This window comes from Fusarium flagelliforme, assembly GCF_020744385.1.
Source record: "Fusarium flagelliforme strain FIESC 12 MPI-CAGE-AA-0113 chromosome Unknown B0J16scaffold_7, whole genome shotgun sequence".
NCBI classification, from domain to species: Eukaryota; Fungi; Ascomycota; class Sordariomycetes; order Hypocreales; family Nectriaceae; genus Fusarium; species Fusarium flagelliforme.
Genome location: NW_025763509.1, coordinates 943,757 through 967,480, shown reverse-complemented (window position 1 = coordinate 967,480; position 23,724 = coordinate 943,757). Strand labels below are relative to the sequence as shown.

General features: G+C 48.1%; 12 protein-coding genes across 12 annotated transcripts; 7 read left to right on the top strand and 5 right to left on the bottom strand.

Moving 5' to 3' along the window:
• Positions 1-46: 46 nt before the first annotated feature.
• On the bottom strand, positions 47-1,571 carry B0J16DRAFT_348686 (uncharacterized protein). The gene has a single exon (XM_046128780.1). The coding sequence runs from the start codon at positions 1,378-1,380 to the stop codon at positions 187-189; it is 1,194 nt and encodes a 397-aa protein (XP_045978818.1). The 5' UTR covers positions 1,381-1,571; the 3' UTR covers positions 47-186.
• A 339-nt stretch (positions 1,572-1,910) lies between these two features.
• B0J16DRAFT_182418 (class I glutamine amidotransferase-like protein) lies at positions 1,911-3,023 on the top strand. The gene is made up of 2 exons (XM_046122639.1): positions 1,911-2,751; positions 2,807-3,023. Exons 1-2 carry the CDS (start codon positions 2,157-2,159, stop codon positions 2,929-2,931), a joined length of 720 nt encoding a protein of 239 aa, XP_045978817.1. The 5' UTR covers positions 1,911-2,156; the 3' UTR covers positions 2,932-3,023.
• A 91-nt stretch (positions 3,024-3,114) lies between these two features.
• On the bottom strand, positions 3,115-5,501 carry B0J16DRAFT_323936 (fungal-specific transcription factor domain-containing protein; the record flags this gene model as incomplete). The annotated part of the gene is made up of 2 exons (XM_046125799.1): positions 3,115-5,206; positions 5,386-5,501. The coding sequence occupies 2 exons, from the start codon at positions 5,499-5,501 to the stop codon at positions 3,115-3,117; spliced, it is 2,208 nt and encodes a 735-aa protein (XP_045978816.1).
• Positions 5,502-5,525: 24 nt separating this feature from the next.
• On the top strand, positions 5,526-6,872 carry B0J16DRAFT_348684 (mitochondrial carrier domain-containing protein). Its single transcript, XM_046128779.1, has 2 exons — positions 5,526-5,874; positions 5,924-6,872. The coding sequence occupies exons 1-2, from the start codon at positions 5,833-5,835 to the stop codon at positions 6,851-6,853; spliced, it is 972 nt and encodes a 323-aa protein (XP_045978815.1). The 5' UTR covers positions 5,526-5,832; the 3' UTR covers positions 6,854-6,872.
• A 788-nt stretch (positions 6,873-7,660) lies between these two features.
• B0J16DRAFT_417974 (uncharacterized protein) lies at positions 7,661-9,236 on the top strand. Its single transcript, XM_046133725.1, has 2 exons — positions 7,661-7,805; positions 7,861-9,236. Exons 1-2 carry the CDS (start codon positions 7,792-7,794, stop codon positions 8,807-8,809), a joined length of 963 nt encoding a protein of 320 aa, XP_045978814.1. The 5' UTR covers positions 7,661-7,791; the 3' UTR covers positions 8,810-9,236.
• A 488-nt stretch (positions 9,237-9,724) lies between these two features.
• On the top strand, positions 9,725-11,695 carry B0J16DRAFT_348681 (amino acid/polyamine transporter I). The gene has a single exon (XM_046128778.1). It carries the CDS (start codon positions 10,086-10,088, stop codon positions 11,598-11,600), a length of 1,515 nt encoding a protein of 504 aa, XP_045978813.1. The 5' UTR covers positions 9,725-10,085; the 3' UTR covers positions 11,601-11,695.
• A 140-nt stretch (positions 11,696-11,835) lies between these two features.
• On the bottom strand, positions 11,836-13,015 carry B0J16DRAFT_323932 (chaperonin 10-like protein; the record flags this gene model as incomplete). The annotated part of the gene is made up of 3 exons (XM_046125798.1): positions 11,836-11,865; positions 11,914-12,927; positions 12,980-13,015. 3 exons carry the CDS (start codon positions 13,013-13,015, stop codon positions 11,836-11,838), a joined length of 1,080 nt encoding a protein of 359 aa, XP_045978812.1.
• A 1,023-nt stretch (positions 13,016-14,038) lies between these two features.
• B0J16DRAFT_375324 (RTA1 like protein-domain-containing protein) lies at positions 14,039-15,179 on the top strand (the record flags this gene model as incomplete). The annotated part of the gene is made up of 4 exons (XM_046130683.1): positions 14,039-14,189; positions 14,243-14,437; positions 14,488-14,881; positions 14,934-15,179. 4 exons carry the CDS (start codon positions 14,039-14,041, stop codon positions 15,103-15,105), a joined length of 912 nt encoding a protein of 303 aa, XP_045978811.1. The 3' UTR covers positions 15,106-15,179.
• Positions 15,180-15,567: 388 nt separating this feature from the next.
• On the top strand, positions 15,568-16,570 carry B0J16DRAFT_182398 (uncharacterized protein). The gene has a single exon (XM_046122638.1). It carries the CDS (start codon positions 15,629-15,631, stop codon positions 16,328-16,330), a length of 702 nt encoding a protein of 233 aa, XP_045978810.1. The 5' UTR covers positions 15,568-15,628; the 3' UTR covers positions 16,331-16,570.
• A 1,060-nt stretch (positions 16,571-17,630) lies between these two features.
• On the top strand, positions 17,631-18,720 carry B0J16DRAFT_309922 (uncharacterized protein). Its single transcript, XM_046124937.1, has 2 exons — positions 17,631-17,801; positions 17,882-18,720. The coding sequence occupies exons 1-2, from the start codon at positions 17,680-17,682 to the stop codon at positions 18,564-18,566; spliced, it is 807 nt and encodes a 268-aa protein (XP_045978809.1). The 5' UTR covers positions 17,631-17,679; the 3' UTR covers positions 18,567-18,720.
• Positions 18,721-18,758: 38 nt separating this feature from the next.
• On the bottom strand, positions 18,759-20,146 carry B0J16DRAFT_182385 (Intradiol ring-cleavage dioxygenase). The gene is made up of 2 exons (XM_046122637.1): positions 19,641-20,146; positions 18,759-19,590 (listed from the first exon to the last, which is right to left on the bottom strand). Exons 1-2 carry the CDS (start codon positions 19,919-19,921, stop codon positions 18,918-18,920), a joined length of 954 nt encoding a protein of 317 aa, XP_045978808.1. The 5' UTR covers positions 19,922-20,146; the 3' UTR covers positions 18,759-18,917.
• A 1,558-nt stretch (positions 20,147-21,704) lies between these two features.
• B0J16DRAFT_417968 (uncharacterized protein) lies at positions 21,705-23,234 on the bottom strand. Its single transcript, XM_046133724.1, has 5 exons — positions 23,031-23,234; positions 22,642-22,968; positions 22,263-22,586; positions 22,119-22,206; positions 21,705-22,062 (listed from the first exon to the last, which is right to left on the bottom strand). Exons 1-5 carry the CDS (start codon positions 23,139-23,141, stop codon positions 21,827-21,829), a joined length of 1,086 nt encoding a protein of 361 aa, XP_045978807.1. The 5' UTR covers positions 23,142-23,234; the 3' UTR covers positions 21,705-21,826.
• Positions 23,235-23,724: the final 490 nt, after the last annotated feature.

Below are 23,724 nucleotides of genomic sequence, written 5' to 3'. Positions count from 1 at the left end.
TAATGATGCAGAGGAAGCTCTCCATGGCAAAGGAATCAATGTTAATGGTCTCAACTCAATATCTTTCTATTAAGGAAACTCTGTCTTTAGTTTGTTTAAACTTCTATTCTGTGATATTTTGTCATAAATCATACGTCCTCCCGGGCGAGGACCTTTCCGGCATTTCCTCCTTCGCTTAAAATAACTCTATTTGGGGTTGGAAGGCAAGTTCTTAACAGCCCAAGCTCTTTGCTCATCAACATACTGCTGGGAGAAAGGATAATCGACATAGCCAATCTCTGAGCCGCGGATGTAGAAAGTGTTGCGGTCATACTTGGTCAACTCGATGCCATGCTTAACTCGGTAGACAAAGTCAGGGTTGGCGATGAAGTGTCGGCCGAAAGCAACAAGAACGTCCCACTTGCTGTAGTGTCCGTCAAGAACCTCGGCAGCGGATTCAGGAGTGTAGTTACCGGCGACGATAACAGGCGAGAGGTTGTTCCAGATCTCAAGAATGAAGTCGAGGGTCTTGGCGTCAGTTGAAGCGTCATTATCCGGAGCGAGAAGCTTGGCAGGGTCACCACGGGCTTCGACTAGGGAAAGGTAGGCGAGAGGGCCAATCTTCTTGAGTTCGTTGATGATATATGTGTATTGTCCCTGGATGTCTGATGATTCGGAGCCTTGGAACGAGGCATAAGGGGAGAGACGGAGACCGACTCGTTTGGAGCCGACCTCAGCAGAAACGGCCTTGACGACTTCAAGGAGAAGGCGAGCACGGTTCTCGATGGAGCCACCCCACTTGTCAGTTCGCTTGTTGATAGAATCGGATGTGAATTGGTCAATGAGGTATCCGTGTGCACCGTGAACCTCAACGATATCGCCACCAGCATCGACGACCCGTCTAGCAGTGGCAACCATATCTCGGATGAATTGATGAATCTCCTCCTCGGTCATAGCTTCGGGAGCAGGAGCACCTTCTTCGATAGGCAGAGCGCTAGAAGAGCGGTACTTGAAACCACGCTCCTTCATGTATTCGGGGTCAGACGCACGTCCTTGACCCCAGATCTGCTGAGCCCAGAAGGACTTCTTCTCGTGAACACCTGCGATGACCTTCTTCCAAGCGGCGACTTGGTCATCTGTGACAAAAGCAGGACCATGAGGCATGCCAGTGTCTTGCATTGAGACACCAGTGGCTTCTGAGATCACCAGAGTACCTGGAGCTGAGGCTCTCTCAGAGTAGTATCGCTCAACAAAAGGCTTGGCAACATTGTTCTCGTCGTTGCGGTAACGAGTCAAGGGTGCCATGACAATTCGGTGGTCAAGTTTGGCATCGCCAACTTGGATAGGCTTGAATAGCCTGCTATCAGGAGAAACAGTGGGTGCGGTTTTTGATAGAGTCATATTGGCGGTTTGTGAAGTTAAAGTAGAGGTAACAATTCGAAAAAAAGAAGCAATCGCTGTCTATGAAATGCTTTGCACTTGATGATATGGGAAGCCATCTTGGACTAGGGCGATGGGTCTACTTATACATCAAAGAATGAAAAGTTTAATTAGTGATCACCGCTATCTTCCAAGGTCTTCTTGAGGGTCAACGTTGAGGTGGATTAAGGCGCAATTGCAGATTATGTCATGGCGCTGCATGACTCGATTTCCAACTCCGGGACTCCGTCGAAGAAAAATGTTAATTCGGTGATATCCGAGCCAATCGAGACGACTCCTCGGGCTGACAAACTGAGTGACCAATTGGAGTAACTCCTCAGTCAAAGTCTCCACAGCATCACCGACGATTACTCAGTTTCTTCGGAGCCCGAAAAGGCGTGATAAGATAAGACAAGAGTAAGAAATGACGTCAGACTGAAATCACATTAACAAGAGAGCCAATTGGAATCACTCATTTTGTGTCAGCATCACAACACCAATCAATGCCATACGGGGTATGCAATGGTTGTCAGTGATTTGAGCGCATTCTCCGTGAATTGCACATCCGTTGCTGCATGTCCGTAGGAATACGGTCAACTGTTCTCATATATATAGACCACTAGATCACCGTTGCCTCGAAATATCACCAACAATTCAATTCAATACAATACAATCACAACAGTGAACCAACTCTTCCAAGAAACCATCTCTTCAATATCAAAGATATTTTTATACCAATATCTCAAGATTCACTGAAAATGTCTTTGCCCCGCCGAGCTCTCATCAGCATCACCTCTGCTTCCGCCAGTCTCTTTGACGGCAAGGAGACTACTGGTCTTTTTATCACAGAGGCTCTCCATCCTTACAATGTCCTCACTGCCGCTGGCTTCGAAGTCGATCTCGCTTCTGAAACTGGCACTTACACACCCGACTGGCTTTCCCAGCAGCCCGACTTCCTGAACGGCGAAGACCTAGCCGCCTGGAGCAACACCAACAGCGAGTTCCGCAAGAAGCTTGACAACATGCCAAAGGCATCTGAGCTCGACGCTTCCAAATACGGTTTGTTCTACGCTTCCGCGGGACATGCAGCTCTGATCGATTATCCCACTGCGACGTCTCTCCAGAACATCGCCGCTCAGATCTGGGCCAACGGCGGAGTCGTGTCTTCCGTTTGTCATGGACCAGCTATCTTTGCCAATCTCATCGACCCCACTACCAACGAGCCTCTTATCAAAGGAAAGAAGATTACCGGTTTCACTACCGAAGCTGAAAACACTATGAAGATCATGAGTGAACTGCGAAGCTGGGGCTCTGAAATGGTTGAAGAGGTCGCTTCTCGTCTCGGTGCAACCTGTAAGTCTTACTATTATTATTAACACATCGGCTATGAACTGACTTTTGGTACTAGATGAACGTGCTCCTGGGATCTGGGATGACTTTCACATTGTCGATGGCCGATTGGTTACTGGTCAGAACCCTGCCAGTGCTACATCGACTGCTAAAGCGGCTGTAGCTGTTTTCGAAACCCTCTGATACCATTGCAGTCAGACAGCTGTTTCGATGACTGATGTTTCGAGAAGGTGGAGGATCCAACACTAAACTTCCTTTACAAATCTTTGTTTGATGTTAGCTAGTTTGTTACTTCAACTTTAATGGATAATTCTTTAGCAATTGTGAAAAATTGGTCGCTGCTCATAATCTCATAAGCCTCATGTATCATGATGCAATTCCCTCGGTCCCAAAACTGCCTGGCAAAAGCATATCCAACTCTGCCCAGAAGTCAACGTGCATGGCCATATCCAAAAGATCAAAATCGCCCCCAATAGCATCAAACTGGCTAGGAACATCATCCACGCCCTCCCGTGGTCCTGATAACGGATTGTCGTTATCAAGTCCCAGAATACCGACTCCGCCCTCTCCAAACTGTGACATGACCGCTTCGATGTTTGCATGCAACGTTCGGACAATGATGGCTGCTTTTGCCGCAGCGTCAAAGCTCGGTGCAAACAAGTCGAGGACCGTAACTGCTAATCCGATCGACTGTCGTGCCTTTGGTGCTAAGGGATGCTGTGTATTGCCTACAACAAAGCCAACTAGCGTCATTGCAGCGCTCCATTGCCACTGGAAAGCCTCATGCCAGCCGGTGATGATTTTGGTTGTGGTCAAGACTTGATGGGTGATATTGGTTAATTCTATAGCATGCTGGGCACACTTGGCAGCCATCTCGACGGTTGAGCTTCCGTGTTGAACGGAGAACGAGATAAAAGGACGATGAAGACTGATGGCTAAGTGATTATACTCCAGCTCGAGACATATTCTTTGTCTTTGAAGCCAGAGCGGTGCGTATTGCTCAAGTTCGAGCGCCGAACCACCACAGGAAAATGCTATACCGTCTTTTCGCTTGTTCTTAAGGGCTTGAGGGACCTGCCTCGTCCAGGCCAACAGGCTTGCGGTCTTTGGACCCCAACCGATAGCAAGATTATCCATTGTACGGCAGTCATCATAAATAGACTGTCCATCCTTGACTTTTACCTCCTGGCTATAGAAGTCTAGGTTGAGGTCCCGCGCGACTTGATAGAGCTTGTACCTTTGTAAGTTGAGGCTCAGCCAAGTAGCATTGCCTCCGATGGGCGCAAAGGTCGAGCCTGACTCCATGGCTGCTGTAAGGTCGTCGCTTGGTAGCCGAGGCATGGCGTGTGTGGTACGAACGAGGAACGGGCGGCCGACTTTAATGCCGACTTTCGTATCGAGTTCAAAGACAGACCACCACAGGCGTCTCCGTAGCTCTTGTTCTCGTGAAGGCAAATTCGCTTGGGGATCCAGATGTAATCCAAGCATATAAGCTGTTCGAACAGCAAGAGAACAAATACTATCGGCCATGTTGTGAAACGATCCAACACAGACATACACGCCGCATAGCAACTGGCATTGTAGCGTTGATAGCGATGGACTCTCGACTTCACAAGCCAAGAGCGTCTGAGCTCGCCTATAGTACCACCGACCAGCCAAGGTAGCATCGTTGTCTTCCACGATGTTCGTTTTCTCTCCAGTAGGTCGAGAGGAAACGTGATACTGCATGCACATGGCGATGATGATATCCACTAGCGCCGATTGCTTTCTCGGTAGCCCTGATGGAACATCAACGTAAAGAGATTGAACATGTGATTTGAAGTTTGCCTCATCGACGATGGCGTATAGGGATGTGTGATATGTTTCCCAGTACAAACTAAGGAAGTACTCCTCCTGAATTGGGGTCAAGTAGAAGGCTTCATCGTGGGTTCCAGTCAGTGGGGCCAAAAGTCTGGAAGAGTCTTGCGCAATATTGGGCTGCTCGTGTAACTCTAGATTGCTCGCGAGATGGATGAGCATATGCTCTGCCTGGGTACTCAGAAAGGTACTCAATCGATGCGTGAAGAAGTAAAGCGAAGACGGTCCAAACCATGCGCTGTGGGGAGATCGCGCTGGGCGAAGATAGACGCCATCCCAGGGTTTTATCTTGGTGGTTTCTTGGACTGTTGATTGTGGGAAAGAAGGCGACCCGCTTGGTGGCGTTGGCTCTTGTACATGCGCAACAGGCGATGTTCTGCTACTACGCTCCTGTGCCAGTTGAGCCTCCAATTCTTTCACTTTCCGTCTTAGCGAGTCGATCTCATCTTGCGCCTGAGGAAGAGTTGATATCAGTGATGCGGTGCTTTTACTACACTCTCTACCACGGGTGCGGCAATTAAGGCACGGAGCACTATCGTCGCATTTTATCCGCTGGAGTCTGCACCCATCGCAAGCTCGGCCGACTTGTTTCCGTTTTCGCCTGAGACCAAGTCGTTGGTGGGCATCATTTGGTGGCGTTACTGACTGACTCATCGGATTACAGATTGGTTATTGTTTCTCGGCGCGATTGTGAGGGGGAACATTTGGTGAGACAATGAGTCTGCGCTCGCCATCCATGATAAAAACGACAAGTTGCCTGCAGCATTGTTGCTGACAGACCTGGAGACTAGCCCAAAGGCAGCACTAAAAAGATAAACTGATAAGAGACGCTGACTAATTTTGGTAGCCAGTAAAAGCGATCTGAGCCCATCAAGACTGGTGATGTCAGGACTCATTCCGGTCTTACGAACAATGAAATAATTATGCCACTGCAATTTAACTGCTTTCTTCAGATGGCGAAGGTCTCAGGAAAGTTGCCAAAGCTTTAGCGGTTGATGATTTGCTCATTGTTGTCTCATTTCAATTGTCGGGGCGATAGTTTAGCGCCGTTCACCAATGCTCAATGTTGACGTAGTCGACCTTCTACCAAGCGCGTTAGACTTTTCGCCCTCCATATCTCAACCTCTCAAATCAGATTTCACTTAATAAATTCATTCCATTTCTTCTTCGATCCCAACTTTCTCTTACATAATAAGCCCAATCGTCTTTTGCTCGTCTCTCTGTTTAATGTCCTCAGCCTCCAGCGCCGATGCTGCGGATATATCCTTGGTTAGAGATGAAAAGCCTCTTGATCAAGGTAGAAGACTAACTTGTGTAGGCTGCGGCCGTTGCGGCTCTGAGTGTCGAGTTTGTCGTACATCCTTTCGACACTCTTATTACGCGTATCCAATCTCCCGAGTACATACCCAAGTACAGAAGTTATGAAGGCAAACTGCAGCCAGCCTTGTTCCGCGGTCTTTACCGTGGAATAGCGCCGACAGTCATCACAACAATACCTGCTTCCGTCACATTCTTCGGCATTTATGAGAAGGCGAAGACGACTCTGCAGCCGAAAGAAGGCCTCAAGCCTGGTAGCATGGCTCAAATAGCTGTGCATGTTACGAGTAGTGCGCTTGCGGATATGGTTGCTTGTGCTATCATCAATCCTTCCGAAGTCCTCAAGCAGAACGCCCAGGTGTCGAGGTTCTCGGAAGGTGGCGGGCAACGGTTCCCGGTCTTATCAGCCCTGAAGCATTTCTCTAGACAGCCTCTGAAGTTGTGGACTGGCTATACGGTTCTGGTAGCAGGCAATCTCCCTCGGACTAGTCTCACTTTCTCGATATACGAATACCTCAAAGCTACATGGTTGAAAAGACTGGACAAATCGCCAAGTATCACCGAGCAGGTGAAAGTGAGCGGAATCACTGCTGGTATAGGCGGCGCTATCGCCTCTCTTCTCTTTGTTCCCATCGACGTGGTAAAGACAAGGATGCGTCTCCCGGAAAAGGCTCCTCCTAGTCATCCATTACAGCCAGAGGCACTTTTCACGTCAACGCTGAGTCGGGAAAAGGCTCGAAAACCAGCGGCAAGTGGACCCATTTCGATTGCAAAGGGCATTTTGGTCAAGGACGGAGTTTCTGGGCTTTTTCGAGGAGCTACTGTGACTTGTATAGCCGCCGCCGTGGGTAATGGTTTGTTCTTGGGATGTTATGAGGGTTTGAAATTATATTATGCGAACGAGGCTCCGAAACCAGAGCTTCTTCAATAATAGCACAAAAGGCTCTAGGGTATAGCGGATGTGTATCATCTGTATTCATATTATTGGGATTGGATAGACATATATTCATCTTGCTTTGTCATTTGGTATCTGTCTTTGCTCAGTCACACCTCTCTACATGGATTTTCTTCGTCAAGTCATGTGTGGTGGTTTCTTAATTTGCATAGGTAGCCTGACGTTCATGCACGAGCATGTCGTAAATAAAGAACAATCACACAACTCCAGCTTATTCTAATTTTTGGGCTATTCGTTTCTTAGTTATCTCTAGTCGAGGCCTAAGAGCGTCCGTTTGTTTGCTAATAAGCATCAACTGTGATTTGTCGACCATTGACTCAACTCAATTTCTCTCTCTTCATTTCCCAGTCTCAAGTCGGTCAGTGAAAATGTACAACTTTGCCTTCTTTTGGAAATAGTTCACGCGAAGAAAGGTGGAGACAACAGACATTCATGTCCAATGAGCTATGACTCCGATCTACCCTGTGTAAAATTTGCCTATGTCCCAAGAAATAAGACTCACTCTTGAAGTTGTCTCACTGACGGTTTTCTACGACGAGCCAAGGCCTACAAAGTAACCGAAGTTCTAATTCGGCTTGATATTATATCTGTCACCCTGGACCTAGATAGCTCAATGTTGGAAGATCAAACCGGAGGTTACCCTGTGCTATCCTTGAACCGAGTATCCACACCCTACGCTATATCGGTTCGAGCAATTGCAGACGACAGCCCGGGTAATGCGCCAAGTGCTGGGTTAATAAAGACGGTCCCCGCAAGGATATTTTGCTACCATCTTCAATCGCTGCTCTGCTTTTACTAACTTCGACATTCCGAAATTTCCGACCTTTCCGACCCAAATAAATAAGGGGAAAGCTTCAAGAGTTCAATTTGGAGCCTCAATTCTTTGGGAAGGTCACTGTCCCTCCTGTGGCACAATGACGGAGATCAGGTACTCGGCTTCAACCAACCAAGCCAAATGATCCATGTCTGCTAACAATTAACAGGATAGAAACAGAAATTCCTCCCTCCGCAATTCCGGATGAAAAGCCAGAAGAAAGTCATGTTTTTCTGTCAAAACCACCTATGAACGAAAAAGATGTCATCGCCAGTAAAGTGCCCAAACCGATCAAAGAACTCGACGGGTTCATCTCACACATGAACCGTCTTATGCATACCCGCGAAAGCCACGATGCCGTCATTCTTTTTCTAGCGTTTGCGACACATTTTGTTGCGACAGCACTCGAAACCCCAGTTCCGGAAAGTTTAGCTCGGTGGGCGACGAGAATCAGCAGCCTATGTTTGAGACGCATACCAACGAGGTTGTCATCTGTCGCGTCGTTTTCCAAATTATCCTCACATATTGCGCGAATCACAGCTTGCAGACCGGTTCTCGCGGAACGAGCGAGAGCATTTTCGGACATCATGGACGATTGGCAGATTATCACCAGACTTTGGGGGATGCTTGGGATATGGACTGATGGTAAGGAATTTCTTGCTGGTCTAATAAGAACAAAGGACGGAAGTGACGAATTCGATGAACACCCACGAGACTATCTCATCAGCAAAGCTATCAAAGCGACGTATGTGCTAGGTTTATTCAGCTATCTCGGCTCTGAAAACCTGGCTTGGCTCACAAGACGTGGCGTCCTAAGAAAGTCGGAAAAGTCTGAATCCAGACTGATGATATGGTCCTTGAAAGGATGGGGTGTCTACGTCTTTTCCGAACTTGCACAGCTATTACATGATCGCTCTTTAACAAATCGGGGTCGGAAGGAACAGGACGAGGATTCAAAAGGGGAATGGAGAAGAAAACTTGTGCAAATGCTGCTTTATGCCCCGTTGACCTTTCACTGGTTAAAAGGCGGTGGATTGTTTCCGGAAACACTGGCTTCTTTCTTAGCAGCCTACACAGAGTACATAACAGTCAAAGAGCTATGGAGAGCATCTGCGTAGCCTGAGGACTGCACAATATGCAATATGTCAGTCACTTCGGTTGCCTATGAGAGCATGCGCTTCAAGCCACGGACTATCTTGGCATTTACATCGGTTCCAACTATAGAGAGCACAATGATCAAGGACCGATTCAAGTCGAGCGTACACTATGTCATCCCTGGTGGAAGACAGCTATTTACCGAAAAAGAACATGGGGGTACAACTTTTGGTCGAATCTCGTGGGAAACATGCCTTTTTGACACTTTCGGTAATCCCATGAGGCTTTTGCTCGGGCTCCAGGTCCGGAGTTTCGGTAATTGAATTGGATCAGCCGCGTGGATCTTGCTTGGCAATATGAGAGATGAGGGTTATGAAACAGATCTTATATACCAATCCAGAGATCGAGAGACGTTACGCTCTGTATTCAGTTCCAGTTATGGGAAAGGGTTCTATTTTCAGGCTCTCAAACTGCTGCTGGAGCTTAGCCGAACCCCGGCTCTCCGTCAAATGATGGAAGCTGCGGGGGACCAAAGCTATGAGCAAGCCATCGAGAAGTACTTGATGTCCATGACCTAATGACAACCAAAGCTTTGTATGAGATAAGGAAACGCGCCGTGCTGCAAAGATACGGTACTCCCCACCACAATATCTCCCCTCCATTGTTGTTCTCTCTTCGGCCAGCTCATATCAGCCACTGGCCTGAGCTCAAGATGGTAGAAATTTCACTTTCTCATCAAGAGGGAATCAATTAACCCAGATTCTTGAATCGCTTTCTACAGGCGAAGGAACCAATGAAGGTCCTCCTCCACAAAGAAGCTATCTCCAATCTCTCCGGGAGTTCGGCACACTAACTCCACTACCCCGGTAACAAACCGGCCGTGGAGACATCCGTCGCCTCTATCTTCCCATGCACTATACCGTTATTGGAAAGACCAGGCGACGTCTATCAAGTCATCCAGTCGGACGTCTCAGCTCAGAGGGATGTGTCGCGGGGAAACAGCTCCTCGTCATTAAATGGGTTCGCCTAATTGCCAGAGCCGCCCCAGACTCCCCAGGAACCCCAGATAAAGAAGAATTGGGGTCGAGCCATGACTGAAAGATTGGAGTCAATGTTTATCACTGGAATCGGCCGTGGAGCTATTTTCGTAGCAAGCGATATCGCTTTAGCTGCCACGCCTTTCATGGTTCGTTGCTAGTACTGATCGCCTTTTATAAGGTCCTTACTCCCCGCTTGCTTGAACAGTACACCTTGACTATTATTTCTTTCCTGAGAGTCTCCTTGTTTTAGGTCTTGAAGATGAGCGAAAAACACGATATCCCCGACAACGCGTCACTGACGCCGTCCCAAGCTCCGGGCAAGTCATTCGCCACCCACGTCCAGCCCAACGAACACCTCGAAAAGAGATACAGTCCTTTATCTGTTCTCGCGTTCGCCTTCACCACCACCAACTCATGGATGGCCTTTGCCTCTGGCATTGCGGTGCCACTTGCCTGCGGTGGAGGACCCTCGATTATATATGGCTTGATCGTCGGCGGCATCGTTATGGCTACAATTAATATCGGCTTCGCAGAGCTGGCTTCAGCATTCCCTTCGGCTGGCGGACAGTATCACATCGTCTTCATGGCATTCCCAGCTTCGACGCGTCATGTTGCTGCTTTTTATACAGGCTGGATATCCATTATCTATCTCATGGCAGCGACTGCGTCTTGCAATTTCTTCGCAGCCAGTTCAGTGCTCGATCTTGCCCAGCTTTGGAACCCTTCCTACACAATCCAAGCATGGCATACCTACTTAATGCATATCTTGCTGTGTATTGTTGCGTTTGTCGCCACCTCCAGATTTCCCGCTGCCATCGGTCGTTTGACTACTACCATCTTCTGGCTGTCGCTCGTCGGCTTCATTGCCTCCATGGTCACCCTTCTAGCGGTCAGCGATCGCAAACAATCTGCCGAGACTGCTTTTAAAGAGTACAAGAATGTCAGTGGATGGGGTGATGGCTGGGCCATGGTTATCTCCATCACCTCTTGCTTGTGGGCGTACTCTGGAGTGGATGGGCCTACGCATTTAGCTGAAGAGGTTCCAAACCCAAGTAAAAATGTCCCACGAGCTATCTTCTTGACTATCGGACTTGGCATCACCACTGTTGTCGCATGGACTATTGCTTTGATGTTCTCCATCAAGGACGTCGATGCAATTATTGAGTCCACCGTGCCTATTCTCGAGGTGTACAACCAGGCTCTGAACAACCGTGTTGCGACTACAATTTGGACCATTTATTATATCATCATGTTCTACGACATTGTTTTGAACCTGTTCATTTTTTCTGGACGAACAATCTGGTCTTTCTCGCGCGATGGTGGTGTCCCCTTCTCCGCATTCTTATCCCACCTCAAGTGGGCAAGCCCTGTCCGAGCTACCGCAGTGATGCTTGGTCTGCAGGTCATCATTGGCGTTCTATACGTGGCTTCAAGTACCGCCTACAACAGCTTCATCGGTCTCACGCTTTTTGCTCTCAACATCACAGTTGCTTTGCCCCAAGCAGCTCTGCTAGTCCGCGGTCGCAGCTGTCTTCCTGAACGAGCCTTCTCTCTTGGAAAGGCAGGCTATGCAGTCAACACTGTCGCTACGCTGTTTGTGGCCTTCTTCTCGGTTACTTTTTGCTTCCCTTCTTTCATGCCGGTTAGTGGGTCGTCAATGAACTATTTGATCGTGGTTATGGCGGTTGGTCTTATCTTCACGACTGGTCTCTGGTTCGGTGGTTTGCGCAAGACCTTTACAGGGCCGCAGATCAATATTGATGCGGAATATTAGTAGGCTGGTATCCAGAACGATCTTTGAAGTATGGTGTGATTGTCCCCTCAAGTAGTCGGACTTTTTAGTTTTAGATAATTGACACGTTAAAAAAGTATTTCCTCATTGCAAGACAAAGTGGCATCGTATTTTAAAATTGTGAATATCAGCTTGCCATCAACTCATCGCTGTCTTCCACCAAGTGCCCTCGAAACCAATGGTCCTTTCATCTCTGTATCATTATTCATCACCTACCTCACAACCTCATTACGTATTTCCCCTCCAACTGCCAGTTTGTTAGCTTTTGCAAGATACCCGACTGTGGTAGACATACCTGGCCTTGGGACATTTTCTCCATCAGACTTTCTATGTCCTCAAGCTCCGCCCACTTAATCTGGGGAATCACGAGTCTCCTCTTCACAAACTGCAAAGCCTCGAGAATATCCGCTCTCGTACCAACAGACGAGCCTTTGATGGTCCATCCATTATCGATAAACCAGGTCGGGTGGAATGCGATCTTGGCCTCCTCGGGTAGGAGTGATACACTCATGAGAGTACCGAACGGGCCAAGCATGTCAAATGCCTTCTGATAAGCGGCGGCCGCTGTTGCGGTGACTACAACGGCCTTGGCTCCTTGACCATCCGTCAGAGCCTTGACTTGCTGTCCAGCATCTTCGCCAGATGTAACATCGACATAATGCTCTGCGCCTTGAGACTTGCAGTAGTTTTCCTTGGAGGTGCCTGCATCCACGGCGATTACCCGATAACCCATTGCACTAGCGAAAGAAACAGCCAGAGCACCTACGCCGCCACCGGCGCCAGACACGACAAGCCATTGCCCAGGTGTGATGTTGCACCCTTTGATGACTTTATAAGCCGTAACTCCTCCGCATAGAATAGGCGCAATTTCTTCATCGGGGACGTCATGGAATGTATCCGGTATGCGAGCCAGATATCTCAAAGGCACGAGCGTATACTCAGCAAAAGTACCATCGTAGGCCTTGCCGGAGTGCAGAGCCTCAACGCATCTTGTCTCGCCCTCGTTGACGAGATCAACGCACATATTGCAGGTGCCGCAAATATCCCGAGTCCAAGCTACTCCTACACGCTGTCCAATTTGAACAGTCGAGTCAAGATTCGCAACGTTGGAGCCAAGCTCTGCGATTCTGCCCACGCCTTCATGGCCGAGAATATTTCCTACGGGGCCCATGTGTCCTTGTGCCATACCCAAGTCCGAGCCACATAAGCTAGTGACTGAGAGACGAACGAGAATCTCGTTGGGTCCTGGCGCGGGGCGTGGGACATTCTTGATCTCAAATGTTGGTTTGACAGCCGCTTCCTGGGCGGACTAAAGATTTCAGTATGTGAATTGGGGTACTGGCAAGCTTTGGGGTACACACAGTTAAAAAGGCGACTCTATGAGTTTCGGTCGTCATGATCGTGGTGTTAGTCTAAATCTTAGAATAACAAGATAAAGTACCGGCCTAACTTTTGATGAGGCAGCCAAATTATTTCGTCCCTTATGCTTTCGGCGATTAATGTTTGTGAAGGAAGTCAAAGAGTAATAATCCTGGAGACTGTGATCTAGGTTAAAACTATTTCTAGCATCATTGACCTCAGGCAATTGTTATTATCATATCCGGTCCGGGTCGTCTGAACATTCCCAACACGGCAAAGTGTGCGGAGATAGCGTGACAGCATATCGTCATGACAGTTGTGGGGTTGCCAGTGCTGTACTCAATTGATTCCACCTCCCCTCGACTGGGTTGTTCCCCGACATAGACCCCCATGTTACCCCATGCCTTATTACTCTTAGCACATTTGGAAGATTGCATCCTCCTTGACAGTTTTGTGTTTGCATGTCGGAAGTCGCAAGGCGCATCCGCCGAAATGACCGGCGTCGGAGCTTAACTCTTCCGATATTTCAGAAAGTTAAGAGAAACGTCACTTTTAGAAGTCCATTCGAGTAGCAATACGTGGCTTGGAACTCTAATTTCCCAACACAGCCCTAGCTAACGATTAAGCTTTTATCACACGTTCAAACGTTACACGTCAAACGCCCAAAAGTGTTTCCGGGAACAGGCTCCCATTCGAAGTGGCTTCCATCTCGACCAGTGACGTCGAGCGCCATAGATTACTGGCTTTGAAACTCAACTGTCGGATTGGCCGCCAAGGCTCAGCCATGGCGTCTAAGAAACATGAGTGCAGCTCAGCTTGGCTTATTTTCGACTGCATTTGACGTGTCTAGGCTTTTGTTTGAGGCATCGCTATGGTATCACGATTCCAGTCGTGTGGAGGTGGCTTTTCACTTAGAGACAAACTCAAGATGTGGGCGGCATCTTCCACCGAGACAATGCAAACAGACAATTCTATATAATATCCTTCGATATTCCATATAGATACTGTATCATCACTACAACTCAAATTACCTTCAACAACCACAACACACACATCACAACATGGACTCGCTGTCTTACTATCTCTACAACCCTTCCAAGCCATTGGCGGGAGTTGTCGCAGGTCTCTTTGGCCTGAGTTTCCTCGTCACCCTCTACCAGATCATTCGAAAGAAAGCTTGGGTCTGGATATTCATGCTGTTGGCCATTGCCAGTATGTTTACTTCTTGCCAATTATCTCGTTTTTGAAACTAACAAGTCCTATAGTGGAGGTCATTGGCTACGCAGCCAGGATCAAATCAGCATCTGAGCCGACCGAGAAGAAGCCATACGTGCTTCAATTCACCCTCATCATCTTACCTCCAGTCTTGATGGCCGCCGTCATCTATGTCGTCTTCGGAAGAATTGTGTATTGGGTTGTCCCACCGGAGTCAAGAACTTTGCGGTTCCTCTGGGTCCCTCGTGAGTTCATTCTTGGTGACTAGTATCAAATCAATGCTAACCACCCAAAGCTCGCTTCATCACTCTCCTTTTCGTCGGCTTTGATGTAATCTCTCTCATTCTGCAGCTGGTCGCCGCCATTTTCATCGCCGGCACGGATCCTACAGAGCCTAATGCAAAGGACAAACTTAACCTTGGCAAGACTCTCGGTCTCGTTGGTGTGAGCACCCAGATTGCTGGCTTTGGACTCTTCACTGTTTCAGCTATCCGCTTCCATTTCGCAGCCAGGAAGCTCAGCCCCGATTTCGCCAGACAGAACCAGGAAAGATACGGTATCACCAAGAAGTGGCAGACCTTGTTGGCTGTAGTCAATGTTTCATGCCTTCTCATCCTGATCCGTTCCGTCTACCGTGAGATCGACTTTGCCGGTGGAAAGAATGGAAAGACACATCAAGAGGAGTGGTAGTAAGTTATCCGTTATCAATCTCAATTCTTACCGCTAACATAGTGCTTCCAGTCAGTATGTTTTCGATACACTGCCAATCCTGATTGTAGTCTTCCTCTACAACGTTTTCTTTCCCTCTAACTACCTTGCACACCTTGGCTTTAAGGTGCCCAAGGGGGATCAGACTACTGTTCTCGATCTTGAAGCGACCCATAAGCAACCTTCAACGACGGAATCCACATAGAGAAGCCTTGGGATCTATGTCGAGGATAGTTTTTTGGGCGTGATTAGCAATTCCGATTTAAGTTTACTTTGTTCCGATATTTTCGCAGCTTATAGAATTTGTTTTTACTTCTGGTAATGTTAGGTTTACAAAATGCCTGGCCGTCTATATCAATCCAACTTTTTCAACTTATGTTTCTTGCCACTGATCAAGTGAAAAGCCATGCCTTGCAGCGATTAGTCCTGTCTCTTGACTTTATCAGCAGACATGGAGATGATAAGAGTCTATAGCCTAAAGTCAGAATCATTTCACATAAAATGAGTTGAGTATTTTATCTCTCACGACATTCGCGGCAAGGTTTCCGACAGGCTACAATTTAAGCATCCTGGCCTGAAACCTGTGCCATGCCCCTGCAGGTAATTAGTTGACACGACCAACACCAATTATTTACTGGTCAGATCATCACAGGCAGCTGTTAAAAACGACAGATTGCCAACAAAACTTTTTCTTCTTCTTGTACTGTTTCTAACTACACTTGTTCAATATGCCCACTACAAGTATCACGTCGCTTCTTTGGCCCGCGGGCGACAATGTCAGAGTCGAGGGGGAGGTTTGGGAAGCCGAAGCTACTGGGACACGATACATGCTCCGAGGCTGCAAACCCAATGACGACTCTTGCGACCACCATACAGCCTTTGTCGAGTTCGGGCCCTGGGCCAGCGAGACATTGTCAAAAGGCGCCGCCGAGACGGGTGTCTACAACGTCCATGGGACTGTAGATGGTACTATGTACTCCAGCGTCTGCGAAATGAGCCGTTCTGTGATCCAGAAGTGCACAGTCTCAAAAGCATCCGGGTTCGATCCATCTACTACGGAGTACAATATGACCAGGACAAAGGGAGAGACGGGGGCCGACTTCACTCTTCTATACCACGAGGTGTCGCTTACCGGCGGCCTGAGCAAGCTTGCTTCTGCGACGGGAGACGCTGCACCCGCTACGACTTCTTCCAATGATGAGGCTTCCTCAACAAACGAGGCTTCTTCCACGACCAATGCTAGCTCTGATGGCGTAACAAACATGCCCACTTCTGCAACCGAGATCGAGGCTTCCAACACCGAGGCCACAGTCGAAACCACGCCTGCTAAGACGGTTCCTACCGAGACGACTTCGGCCGGGTCTCCGCCATTGTTTCGCGCATTTGCCGTTCTGGCTATCGCCGGACTTGCTACGGCGATGGTGATGTGATGTGTGAAGATCTAGGATGAAAGTTTGATGAATATTGTCTGGAATGGCTCTTTGTGTTTATTATTTTTGTTTTGCGACGCGTTGGGGACATATTGAAGGACAGAGGATGGATAATCTTAGTAGAAAACCTTAATGATTCTTCCACTGGTTTTGGAATACGATACGTATGAGACAAGTCGGATCTGCCTGTGATCAGGGCGGGCATAGGCAAGAGACCTCTGACCATGAAGCTTCTAGAACACAACCATCGGTAAGCCTCGGGTCAAGAGTACTGCTTGCATGGAAAGGACAAGCTGCATGTTCAATCAGATTTTCTAGGATCCTACCAGTCAGTTGAGAGAACGTAACGGGGTCCTGTCGCGATTCTAGTCAAGACTGCAGCGTCTGGAAGTATTCCAACCACGTTCTCCTGTTCTTTACGGCAGACTTATGTCAACTTGAAGGTTTAAGGCTGACTTGCACCTCGGAAAACATCGGCTATGCCTTGTTTGTGTAGCCGGCACGTCTCATCTCGCTATCAATCTGAGAAGTGGGAACCAGAAACGAAGTCGCAAGCTAAAATGAACCGCCTTGAGCCGAAGATGCAACGCGCTAGAACGTCTAGAAGGCCGACGGCATTAATCGTAATAAGCATCAATGAAATTAAAGCATATTCATACATTATTTCAAAACAGAGAGATAGAAAAAGCTACCGATGTTCTGTGTCTGTTCACGCGGGCGCTCGTACTTGGATTGATGTGGTTGCATTGCAAAAGAGGGCTGAAAGCTGAAGCCGACAGAAGCTCAAGGTCCGTGCTCAGCCCCTGAAGATGAATCCGGGGTTAGCTCTAGCGCGTCAACAATTCCCATCCCATCCCGCCTCATTGCCGTGGGGAAAACGCGGAGAGGGAACAAAACACCAAACAGAGAAAGTCGGTCTAGAAGCTCACTCGCCAAATCCTCCGACCGAACATAACCGAAAGACGTGTCACCGAGGTGAGTCAATCCATCTCTCCTGGTTAACCCGACGCAAGACGGTATCGAGATTAGCGTAGCCGCAGTCTCTACCAACCACACCGGTAGAGACCCACAAGGTGAGCTTACCATCAGCCCTGGCAGTTTTCGTGATTGACAACCAAGATAAGCCTTTTGTTGAGAATGTACGTGTCGGGCTGAAACTAGACCGGTAGTTGAGAACCTAGATGGGATCTGATAGGCTGGGACTGTATGACTGTTATGCGGTGGTTCGGTATTTCGGTGTCAGATGCCGTGTTATATAAGAGTCATAGCATCGAACTTGTGAAATTCCACACTCTTTCCTCGATCATCTATCTATCAAATTGAGTCTATAGACTCTCACTATCATCAAAATGACGGATGTTATGAGTATTAGGGAGCAACAGCATTGTACCCTGCAGTACTTTGCTGTTGACCTGGCTGCTGCGGCTTTCGCTTCTGCTTTGGTCACTCCCTGGGTTACAGCCATTGACAAGTAAGACTCCTCCAATCATATCTCACTATTCTTCATCTTCCTTCCCATCTTGGGTACATAACTAACATGATCCACCCTAGGCTCGTCTTCAATAAGGCAACCAGCAACACCTCAGTCATGGGCTCCATGCGTAAATGGGCCTCCAAGCCCAAGGCAACCTTCGCCTCGCTCTTCATACCCTTCCTCGTCTACTTCGGAACCTACGCCACTGCCAACATGTTCGACTCCTTCAATGCTGTTCAATATGATCTCGACCCTTCTATCGTCTGCTCCTCTCCCGCCAAGTTCGCCGCTACCACGACCGTCAGTTCTGGACTAAGCATATTCAAGGACGCCTACTTTTCTCGGATGGCTTGTGGCGCTGGGACACCTCTGCTGAGTTATGCTTTGTTCACTCTTCGAGATGCAGTGACTATATACGCCTCGTTCAATCTGCCTACTATGATCGCTCCTAAGCTTGCCGAATTTCCCTTCGCGTCTATCACTCCATTTGCGGACATTTTCAAGTCTGATGATTCGAGACTCAAGATGGCTCAGCTGTTTATGCCTGCTGCGTCTCAGGTAGTAAGCACGCCGATTCATCTGCTTGGTCTAGATGTGCATGCTCGACAAGTGCGTATGACTATTCGCGAACGTGTGGGTGTAATCAAGCGGTATGCTGGGTTTGCTACACCTTTACGTATGATACGTGCTTTGCCTTCGTATGGTATTGGCAGCGTGGCCAATACTGGGTTTAGGCGAAACATGATGACTCGGGTGGTTTGATGTCTTTGGTGATTTGAGTTGTTGCGGTTTCAACACGGGAACTCCTGACAGCCTCAACGCCTGGAGATGGGTCATATTGCGTGCATTTCATAAAAGTTAGTCAACCCAGATTGTCAAGCTTGCTTACTTCAATGTTCACATCACTTTACAATAATTTCGCATTCATCCCTATGTGAGATCATGCTTTTGATACGTGGTAAACTTGCAGTAATTTTCATTCCTTACTAGCCGTCCATCATGATTCGCTAAAATGTACCCATGTTAAATGTTATGTACATGCCATTCAAATGCTTAAAACCTTGCCATTTTTATTCTTTTATTCTTTTTTTATTCCTTCTCTTTTGATTATGCTTAGAACTTGTTCTGGTTGGCGTTCTGCATCAGCATAGTGCTATCAGGCTTGTACTTCTTGGAAGCAAGGTTGATGTTGTACTCGACATCGAGAACAGCGCCCTGAGGATCATCCTTGGCAGGCTTGAAATCAAGCACCAAGTCGTCCTTGACAGCGCAGGCGGTATCGGTCTCGAGGTAGGGGTCGTCGCTGGGGTACAGCTGAGCAGTAACACCAAGGTAGTCATCGTGGGTGACCATGATGTGGATGTGAGCAGGGCGGTAAGGATGACGGCCCATGATGCGGAGAAGCTCGGAAGAGGGACCAGATGTGTCGATGGCGTACTCGGTGGGCTTGAGGCAGTAGAACCAGAACTTGCCATCCTGGTCGGTGCGGAACTTGCCGCGGAGGTTGTGGCGCGATTGGTTTTCGGGGTCGTGGGCGTCGTACTTGCCGTTGGTGCTGGCTTGCCACATGTCGAAGACGGCATTGGGAATACCCTTACCTGTATCGACATCGCGGATGACACCGTGGAAGAATGTGAGTTGACCATCCTTGGGCATATCTTGGACGACGCTGGCACCGTTGTCGCGGAAGGGGGTTTCGGGAGACCAGAAGGGTCCGAGGATGCTGGAGGATGTGGGAGCCTTTCCTCCGTCGGTAACGACCGTGTGGTTGATCTCGTCGACGAGCCTTGGAAAGTCAGTGGATACGTTTTTGATTGCGCAATTGAATTGACTTACGACTCAATACCGAGAATGTCGCAGACACGCCATGTCTCGTTGCGGTTCTTCTGGTAGGCCTGGCCAAGAGAGTTGATGTAGTTGACGCCAATGATCCACTCCTCCTGCTTGAGCTCGACCTCTCTGCAGAAGTCGTGCATATGGCGGATGAGAGAAGTGAGAATCTCGCGCTGTCGAGGCTCGGTCTCGGGGCTCATGAGGCCAATGACATGGTCGGTAAAGTTGGGGTCGAACTTTGATTGCGCCGAGGCGCCGTTGGTGCCGTTTGTACCGTTGGACATTGTGAAGTGTGTGTGTGGAGGATAGAGAGGGAAAGACGTTGGAGTCTGGGGTATCTTGAGAGTGTGATAGATAAGGAAGAAATGAGATGCCCCAAAAGAGTGTGCAGGTCGCGAGATTAAGTATGACAGCTGCTGGGCTGAAGATGAGCATTCCTTTGCCGTTATTCTAGCCGGGAATGTTGGAGGGGGCGGGGCCGTGGATCATGGGCGCAAACGGTAGCGGCAATTCAACACGGCTCTCCACGTCAGAATGACCATTGCAAATCCTTTATCGTGATTGGCCCTTGTCAATCTTGGGGTAAAGACATTCCGAACCGGGGGGAAATATTCTTATCCGAACCTGCCGTACCAAGATGCCGATTCCTCACTTGCGGATCTTTATTTCTCCAATGTTTGGTCCTGTCTGGATGAATGGATTGCCGATTTTCGCTACCGGAAACAGTCGTCGTACGATTTGCGACCGTTGCTAACTGCTTTATTCCGCACTCGTCTTCACCATAACCGACCGCCGAAAGCTGGCATAGAGCAAACAGAGGGCACATGCCTCATACCTGATAACTACAATATTGCAAATTTTTCAAACAAAATTCTAATTTAAAAACAAAATCTAAATCTCAGGATCAATTGAACGCACTACAATTATGTATATGTAGGTCCGTAGAGGCACCATCCAGTGGTTAGTGTAGGGTATTCTCGGGTCCCAATCTGGGGTAGTGATGCAAACCCGGGAATTCGGGGGCATGCGAAACCATGAGCCTCACTGTACCTCGATTGGGATAGTATCGTCAGATCAATTTAGCGAAGCCTGTCACAAAATGTCATTTTGGCATTCCCGGAACATGGACAAGGGAGCTTAAAAGTATTGATGCGATCCGATGGCGGCGGATGCGGGGTTGGAAATTGCCCCACCAACCGACCCCTCCATGCCTTCCGTGCTTTAGCAAAGAACTCCACCGCTAAGAGCATAAGAGACGAAATAGGCCAGTCACTTTGTGGAGATTTACGTCGGTACATAGGCGACTTTATTTTGGCTACCTAACCCTTTTGACATCCTCACAAATTTCCTGCCCATATCGAAGTGAAGCAGAGTACTATCAAACTACTGAATTGCAACCTCCGAAAGTCGAAACATACGGCCTCAGACCTACGATCTGCCAGAAGATGAGGCGCCCCCGGGAAGAAAGGAAAGCCTAAGCACAAATGTCCTCACTGTCACAAATGGGGGTCACATCGAGCTAAGGACTGCTCAAAGAACCCCCCAAAGAGTAAGCAGCTCGTTCTCAGGAAGCCTCATCATTTACTGATTAAAGCTAACCCATTTTATAGACAAGCTCTCTGGCGCTATTGTTCTTCCCTCGATCAGTGCTGAAACACTTGGAGTCAGTATTCAGTCTTCACTCATCATCTACATTTCTCAAGATACTAGCTAATAGCCTTAGATTATTCTTACTACTCTTGGATCTAGAACGACAGTTCTAGCACCCTCTCCAGGAAGAAAGAAGACGAATAAACGCCGTGGGAAGAAACCTCAGCCAAGTACCGATCCGGAGACGCCTCAGACTGGAAACACACCAGCGTTGTGGTTGTTTGACGATATTGAAAGAGTTAGGTTGCCGTGGGTAACGGGCAACAGAACAATTATTCTCTAAAACTTAGGCGCTAAAATAAAGTAACCTAAGTTTTAGCCTACGCTACCATAAAGTGTCCAAATTCGAAGCTGGCCTCAGGTGGTACTGGCGATAAGGCTTAATTTCAACCGATCAATAACCAACTTGCAAGAACTGAGAGAAGAATGAATAGATGTGTCTAAATGAAACCTTATTGTAACATATCATGGTTGATAGGATGGTAATGTGCATAGCAAGTTCAAAAACAATCACTCCTTTCCTCAGCCCTTCCTTCTACTTAGTAAACGACCTGGCTGGTTCTCAAAACACGTCTCGGTTCAAGAGGAACGCGACACAGCTCACTGGCTGAGATATTGTGAAGAACACGAGGTCCCTCTCTTAGGGCACGCATGAACGTACCACTTGCCTGTACACCAGTCGCCTCCGTTGAGCCCAAACTAAGCAGCCCCTTTGCCCTTCTGTCTTGGTATGATAATTCCTTTCCGCTTGTCTTGAATGGGAAATCGCGGAATTCTTCTCAATTGTTAGTATTTGAAGCCCTGTTCTCCTTCGGATACGGGATACCTCACCGTTAATCTTTGTCACCAGCTGAAGCACACAATCTGGATGAATCCTTTTTGCAACTGACCTTGAGTTGAGGATGTAGGGAATTCCTGCCTGTCGTTGATTCTTTCATTAGCCTCGAAGACACTGGTTCAAGTCCTTGAACGTACCTGATCACCATCGTCTGAGGTGTCTTTGTAGAATTCGATCGATCCACCAAATAAATAATTCTCGAGCCAGCGTCCAGATTCTCCAGTCTGTGGATCGCCGTTCTCGTCTTCTACACCAGTGTAGTTCAAAAAGGTAACCCGGGGAGGTGTATATGAACCGATACTGTCCTGCCCTTGAGCCAGATAACCAACAAAGCAGTGAGTCAGCTCGTGAGCAGTTGCTACAGCTAGCATGAAAAGGAACGTTCTATATCGACTGGCCATCTTCTTTCCATTGGTGCTCCCACTGGACTGATTAGCGGCAGATGCCATTTGGTGAACCCGCTGAGAATAAGGTCAGTGTCGGGCTGAATCCCCAATGCTAGATGGTATCACCTACCCTTTTGTTGAAGATAAGTCCAGTTGCACTCTTCGGCTTGTATTGGAACAAGTTCCCATTCCAGCCGGGAGTCCCAGGAATGCGTCTTGTCTCGGCAATGACGTCGGGCCCGCCCACGTCAGAAAGAATAACTCTTGGGAAGTCCTTGCGGATAGCTTGAAGGAATGCGTCGACGTATCTTGGCATTTGGTTTGGATCTCCGCCAAACTTGAAGCCTCCTGGACGGTTTGCCCATGCTTGAACAACATTGAGTCCAACTTCTCGTAAGCTTTGACGCCCCTGGGGCTTTTCCAAGATAGAAACTCCGGCATGAATGGCAAAAGCCAACTTTTAAATCCATAATGTCAGCAGGTGTGTGGTGTTTTCGATCCCGGGCAGGAACAACTTACACCAGTAAATTCTGAAGTGTTCTCCTGTAAAGGCTCATGCCTTCCTTGATCTTGAACAATAATGCCTAAAAGACCGATCCCATTAACTGTAAAGTCCCTGGGCATGCTCATTTTGTAGGCTAGGGGGTGGGAAAGCTCTTGTATGGTAAATTAGAAGGGTTGAAAATGGATTGAAGTCTGCTTAGAGAGGATGTACAATGTCTCTGAACTGAATATGATTTTGTCCAAGAGCTTCCACGTACTCCTTTTATAAACAATTATCCCAAATCCCGAGCCAGCATCTTGCAAGGAGGCGATCATGGGTCCGGAACCAGACCCCGGCCTTGCAGTGATTCTGAAGCCATCGAGCGATACGCCAGGTATGCCCGCTTGACCGGGCCAACATCTTTTAACAATCAGCGGCTATCATAACATAGGTGATCAGATCAGGTAAATAGTGGCATCTGGGAAGTCTGCTGCAACTTTAAGACATGCCGATCAATGGTCTCCGCTATAGCAGGATAGTCAGAACCTTGCAGGCTAAGCAGCAAGCCAATAGTACTCATTTGCGCCCGTCTTTTTTTAGACGACAGAACCAACAGATGATATACATAACGGGCGGGTACTAAAACATCAAATAAGTTCTGGGGGTGCATGGGCGCGAAGTTCGCAAACATGATTGGCTGTACTAATCATTACTAATACTCTCGTGATG